General features: G+C 44.7%; 1 protein-coding gene across 1 annotated transcript; it reads right to left on the bottom strand.

The window, feature by feature from the left end:
- Nucleotides 1–310: 310 nt before the first annotated feature.
- LOC121552421 (potassium voltage-gated channel subfamily S member 3-like) lies at nt 311–6901 on the bottom strand. The gene is made up of 2 exons (XM_041865349.2): nt 6736–6901; nt 311–2533 (listed from the first exon to the last, which is right to left on the bottom strand). Exon 2 carries the CDS (start codon nt 2413–2415, stop codon nt 895–897), a length of 1521 nt encoding a protein of 506 aa, XP_041721283.1. The 5' UTR covers nt 2416–2533; nt 6736–6901; the 3' UTR covers nt 311–894.
- Nucleotides 6902–7115: the final 214 nt, after the last annotated feature.

Raw genomic sequence — 7115 nt, 5'->3', positions numbered from 1 at the left:
GGGACAGCAGCTCATCCATCCAGAGAAGATGACACATGACAGGAAATCAGAAGCCAGAGAAACTTACAAGGAGTCAAGAACATAAATGTATTGACTAGGAGTTGAACAGGTTTTTTTTTACCACCCGCTTTATGACTTTTATTCTGATCCCGAAGTTGATTTACTGTACCGCTAAGTGTAACCACTAATTTGAAGGGAATACGTATTTCGCAATGAAATTGTGTACATTCCTAGTCCATCGATGAACTAAATGAATGAAGCAAAGGCTCCGATCGATGTCACAATAAAGAGACATAATTCATCAGCTTTCGCAGGTCTGACTTTATTTGATTAGTATGTCCATACGGCCTAACCCAGGGAGCTAGCATGCCAACATACATTTCTAAGACAATGTTTCAATGACTTTCTAATCAAAGGGCCTGTATATCAGAGCTTATAGCACGTGAGGTTTTGTAGAGAGGTAATTTCAGTCTCTTTATCTACAGTTACTGTGGTCCCAAAGTATGATCCACTACCTATGATTGATGACTTGTCTTATGTGTTTTTGTTCATGCAGAGGGTGAAACATCAAATCTGAATCTCTTGATTTTCTCAAATCAATTTAGTTTTTCTTTGCATATGTAAACCTTTACTGAACTTTTGAGCGGACAAATCTGTACGATATAATGTAAATTCCTTAACATATGCATGCAACGTTGCAATATCTTGCCCAACAGACGAATTACATTCAAACCTTTATAAGTGGGATCCAAGCCCTCTCATTTCAGGGATATATTTATCAGAATATAAAAAAATCCCATGGCCACAGTGTTGTTAAAGTCTAGAGTCAGCCATGCACGGAAGACATTAAGAGTTAACATGGAGAGCTTGGTCCTTTGAGGTGTACTGAGCTTTCTAAAGCCTCAAGCTTAATTTCGCTGCCCCATTGTCCAGAGTGTCTGTGTCACACACCTCCTCTATGTCCTGTAGGCTGGAGGCGTCCGTATCGTCCCCACCACTACTTTCACTGTTCTTGAATGCGAGGCCGCCCATGAAAGGGTACACGCCCAGACTCTGGGCGCAGAGTTCTCTGATGTTATGGTTAGTGAGCTCCAGGTCATGTCTCTCGGACGCCTGCTGACTCAGACACAGGCCCTCCTCAATGGCTTTGTTCCTCTGGTAGTACTTGGAAAACTTGTTGAAGATTATGGTGATAGGCAAGGCGACCACCAGCAAGCCGCAGAGGATGCACAGGGTGGCCACCAGCTTCCCCAGCAACGTCACCGGGCAGGTGTCACCGTAGCCCACGGTGGTCATGGTGATGGTGGCCCACCACCAGCCCATGGGAATGGTGCCCAGCTCGGTGTCCTCCTCCTCTTTCTCTGCCGAGTAGATGAGCACAGAGAAGATGGAGATGCCCACAGAGAGGAAGAGGAGCAGCAGGCCCACCTCGTGGTAGCTGTGGCGGACCGTGGCGCCAAGCGCACGCAGACCCACCGAATGGCGCGCCAATTTAAGGATCCTGAAGACGCGCATCAGCCGGAGGACCTGCACCACCTTGCCCACGTTCTCCAGGTTCTCATTCTCCTCATCCGCCGTCTCAAAGGCCAGCGTGATGTAGAAGGGCAGGATGGAGGCCACGTCGATGATGTTCAGGGTGTTGCTGAGGAACTTCCTGGGGGAGGGGGCTACGATCAATCGGATTATGAACTCGGCCGAGAAGCAGACGATGCAGACCACCTCCAGGATGGCCAGCACGGGGTCCTCGATGTGCCTCTCGTTCTCGTCCACGATCTGAAACTCGGGCATGCTGTGGACGCACATGGCCACGATGGAGGTGAGCACCACGCTCAGCGAGGCCACAGCGATGATCTTGGACGAGAGTGAATGACCGGGGTCCTCCAGCCTTATCCACACGTAGCTCCGCACCTCGGCACACCACGCCCCCTTGAACTTCTCCAGGTCCTTGTCCAGGGCTGAGAGCTCCTCGAAGGACGAGTCCAAGCTGGGCGGCTGCACGTCGTCGCTTTGGATGTCCCAGTCGCAGTCCTCGATGTACTCCTTGCGCTCCTGGAACCAGTTGCTGCAGCACTCCCCTAAGTGGAGCTCCTGTATGCCCCAGTACTCAATCTCCTGGCTGAAGGAGAAGACGCACACCTCCTCCATCATGTGGATGCGGCCCGTGCGGTAGAAGTTGATCACGCTGATGAAGATGTGGGGGTTGCGGTCAAAGTAGTACTCGCGCTCGGTGGCACTGTAGTCGTCGCAGAGCTCCAGGATGGCGTCCTCGCTCCGGCAGTGTAGCAGACGGCCCAGGCGTGTGTGGGGGAAGCGGAGCAGCGTCTCCTCTGCCACCTCGTGCCGGACACCTCCCACGTTGAGGTATACCTGGTCTTCCTCATTTCCGCATCGGTGGAGGACTTGCCCATATCCCATGTTGGTGATGATGAGCCATAGGCCACATGGGCATGGAGGGAGAAGTGCTGGTGGGAATTGTAGTTTGGGATGATCAGCCTCCGGTGGCTAGTGGTGAGGTTAAGGCTCAACGGTCCATCTATGAAGAGGAGAAACATTCCAACTATCAATTGTCATTCTACCACCCATTTTAAGTATAAGGAATAGGGTTGTTCCATATGATATCAATGACTTACTGACTGCACCCCTTTTGATTTGAACAAAACCTTCCATACATGTTTGCCCCTGGTAAAAGTGGTCAGAACGTGACTTTTAGGGCCTGAATGCCAAAACATTTAGGAGATAGAGGTGCTCAAAGTTGACTCATTTTGCACACCGCACCCTACCATTAGACATCCATCTCTTCATCATTGAAAAAGATAAACGGATGATTTTGATATAATTTGAAAGCCTACAAACAGGATTGTCAAACAATTTGATAATTTCTTGAATAAAAAAAAGACATTTGTATAAAAATGTCTTTAACATCAATTATCTAAAAGCATCAGAGTGTTTGTGCCCACCATCGGTTGAGACACAGCATGTTCTTTGATTGGTGTCATGGTTTGGCTGATAAATGTACTAAAATGTCAATAAAATTGAAAAAAATGGTACCACAAAGATGGTTGGAGGTCCACACATCAGATAATGTTGACTTATAATATGCCATTTAGCAGACGCTTTTATCCAAAGCGACTTACAGTCATGCGTGCATACATTTTTGTGTATGGGTGGTCCCGGGGATCGAACCCACTACCTTGGCGTTACAAGCGCCGTGCTCTACCAGCTGAGCTACAGAGGACCACATGAGTGGGAATATCCATTGTCTTCAATTAAACTGTACATTTTCCATAGGAAACCTATTGAAACATAGATATATAGATAATAAAATATACATTCCCATTCAAGTTGACATTTGACGGTGGGTGGATATCTTTCTGGTAGTAATTGGAAGTTAAAATGTCAATTCAATTGTGTATCATCTAAATTGCAGTGGTATGAAGGGATAGGTCCATTCTATGAATTCCCTTTCTATGATTGACATTTTTACCATCTTATCCAGAGCGACTTACAGGGGCAATTAGGGTTAAGTGCCTTGCTCAAGGGCACAGACAGATTTTTCACCTAGTTGACTCGGGGATTAGAACCAGCGACCTTTCAGTTACTGGCACAACGCGCTTAACCACTAAGCTACCTGCCGCCCCATGACACCCACTGTGTATTCAAGAGTAGCCTATGCTGTCTCAGCCATGAAATGCACAACACAAACAACTCAGAACATGTAAAATAGGGTTTAAGATACACTACATGACCAAAAGTATGTGGACACCTGCTCATCGAACATCTCACTCCAAAATCATGGGCATTAATATGGAGTTGGTCCCCCCTTTGCTGCTATAACAGCTTCTATTCTTCTGGGAAGGCTTTCCACTAGATGTTGGAACATTGCTGCGGGAACTTGCTTCCATTCAGCCACAAGAGCATTAGTGAGGTCGGGCACTGATGTTGGGCGAATAGGCCTGGCTCGGAGTTGACGTTCCAATTCATTCCAAAGGTGGGTGGAGGGGCAGCTCTCGGGAACTGTTGGGGGATCTTGGATGGTTGGTGGCCTGGCTGTTTGGAGCTTGGGCCAGTGGCCAATAGGTTGCTGGTCCGGCTCCCCGATTTGACTTGGTGGGAGATCTGTTCGACGTGCCCATGGGTGGGGCGCTTGACCCTGGTTGCTCCTGTGGGTCGCTCTGGATGGGAGTGTCTGCTAGATGACTGAATGTAATGTAAATGTTGAGCGGCTTCACTGCAGGTAGATTGTATGTTTTAATATTCAATAAAATAAAATTTAAAAACATATTTCCCTTCACTGGAACTAAAGGGCCTAGCCTGAACCATGAAAAGCAGCCCCAGACCATTATCCTCCTCCACCAAACGTATCAGTTGTCACAATACATTGGGGCAGGTAGCGTTCTCTTGGCATCCGCCAAAACTCAGATTTGTCCGTTGGACTGCCAGATGGTTAACTGTGATTCATCACTCCAGAGAACGCATTTCCACTACTCCAGAGTCCAATGGCGGCGAGCTTTACACCACTCCAGGCGACGCTTGGCATTGCGCATGGTGATCTTAGGCTTGTGTGTGGCTGCTCGGCCATGGAAACCAGTTTCATGAAGCTCCCGACGAACAGTTCTTGTGCTGACAGTTTGGAAAGGCAAAGGCAGTTTGGAACTCTGTAGTGAGTGTTGCAACCGAGGACAAACAACTTTTATGCGCCAGGCATTGGGCGGTCCCGTTCTGTGAGCTTGTGTGGCCTACCACTTCGCGGCTGAGCCGGTGTTGCTCCTAGACGTTTCTACTTCACAATAACAGCACTTACAGTTGACCGGGGCAGCTCTAGCAGGGCAGACATTTGACGAACTGACTTGTTGGAAAGGTGGTATCCTATGACAGTGCCATGTTGAACGTCACTGAGCTCTTTATTAAGGCCATTCTACTGCCAATGTTTGTCTATGGAGATTGCATTGCAGTGTGCTCAATGTTATACACCTGTCAGCAACGGGTGTGGCTGAAATAGCCCGAATCCACTAATTTGAAGGGGTGTCCACATGCTTTTGTATATATAGCGTATGTGAAAATTAGACAAATCTGAGTTTACACATAATTATTTATTACAAAACTTTTTTCAGTATATATTATTGGTTTTAAAAGCCGTCAAATGTGTCCTAGGAATGCTATTCATGCAACCTGGTCAGAGTATTATTCTGTATTTCAAACCTTTGGTAAGCTTTCAAATGATATCAAACTAAACTGTTTATAATTTTCAGTAATGAAAACATCGATGTCTCATGGTAGGGTGGGGTATGCAAAATGGGGAAACTTTGAGCACCTCATCTTGTTTTGGTATTCAGGTCCAAAATGTCACTTTATGACCACTTCTCCCATGGGCAAACATGTATGGAAGGATTTGTTCAAATAAAAAAGGGTGTAGTCAGAAAGTGACTGAATTCACATAGAATGACCCATTTTCTGTATAAACAATCTGTCCTCTTGAATCAGCCTGGTGTCATAGACTAGACGTAACATAGTACATGTAAATCCGAGACACTGAAATTAGTATGATATGTTACGTTTGGTATGGTTACATAAGACAGATGGTTACTTAAGGTAAAAACGAAAGTAGAATGGTTAGTCAGGTTGGATGGGTATACGTATAATACGAACATCTAGTAACCTAAAGGTTGCAAGTTCGAATCTCATCACAGACAGCTTTAGGTAATTAGCAACTTTTCAACTACTTACTACATTTGAACTACTGTTAGCTAACCTTAACCCTTTAACCTAAACCTAACCCCTGCCTAGCTAACGTTAGCCCACTAGCCAACGTTAGCCACCTAGCTAGAATTCGTAACATATCATACTTTTTTCAAAATCGTAACATATTGTACCTTTTGCTAATTCGTAACATATTATATTAATTGTAATTTGTAACATATCATACGAAATGGGTGATGGACAGCCACAAATGAATACATACCATAAGTAAAGTAACATGTCATACTAAATGGAGTGTTTCAGATTGAAGTACAGAATAATACTCTGACCAGGTTGCATGAATAGTCCTAGGACACATTTGACGGCTTTAAAACCAATAATATATAACAACACCATTCAAAATATCTGCCCTGAGGCCACCAATGTTTATATCCACATACAATGGCTAGCATCAATGGGAAGAATATCAGAGTAGGGTGGGTGTGTGGTATGTTCATAGGCATTGAATGGTGGTTCAGTACTATCACTTCCTCAAGCAGGCTACTAAAGTACTAGGTTTCACCAAGGGAATCGAATTACAGGTCCTCAGCACCAGAGAAATGGGATTTGACAACAGGATGAAATGGGACCTTACATCGAGCAATTATTAAAAAATATATATCTTAATTTTTGCGTACAACAAACTATTTCGACAAGTGTTATTATAGACCCCTTTATCAGACATTGAACGGTTAAAGAATGAGACTACCCTAAGCAGCAACAGTAGTGCGTTTATTTTATTTAGGTTATTCTTGAATGGCGGCTGTAACTTTGTTCTGTCAAATTAAACCTGATAGGCTACTATTTTTTTTATTTAGGCTATAATTGATTTATTTTTCTCTTTTATACCAATTAGACTTGAGTCAATTTCCGTTTCTCACTACAATGTAGGCAATAAATTATGTTATATTATATTCTATATTAGGCAAGCATCTTCAAACAAATCGACATGATGGGCTCCCCAATAAGTTCAAAATAATAATAATACATAAAACATACCTGTTCCTGTGCCCGTTCTTTCCATTAAAATAACTTTCCGGGTAGTGATTTTCGGATTATTCTCATCTCCAAATACGTAGTAGTCCCATGCTTCATAATTAATTATCCCTAAATCGAATCGTTGTTAGTGCTCGGTGCGCGCCCGCAATAACGATCGGACAGGGAGTGCAGCAGGCTGCTTACACGCAGTCCGCTACTCCGACAAGAACGCACCAATAGAAACGGCGCGAGGATTTTGTGGTCCATAACCAAGCAAGGGTTTACTTCAATCTCCGAGATGGGAGGGGCATCGGATATGGGGGTGATTTTAGTCTTATGATTAAGTGTGGCAAATGTCTTTTTAATGCCTTGTTTAAAAAAAAAATCTGTGAATATTTGGC

The sequence above is a fragment of the Coregonus clupeaformis genome, chromosome 36 (genome assembly GCF_020615455.1).
Source record: "Coregonus clupeaformis isolate EN_2021a chromosome 36, ASM2061545v1, whole genome shotgun sequence".
NCBI lineage: Eukaryota > Metazoa > Chordata > Actinopteri > Salmoniformes > Salmonidae > Coregonus > Coregonus clupeaformis.
The sequence above is the reverse complement of the archived record's forward strand: the minus strand, read 5'-3'. Positions and strand labels throughout refer to the sequence as shown.

Coding starts and splice junctions, on each gene's coding strand:
- LOC121552421 (XM_041865349.2), bottom strand. CDS start 2,415: ATGGGATATGGGCAAGTCCTCCACCGATGCGGAAATGAGGAAGACCAG.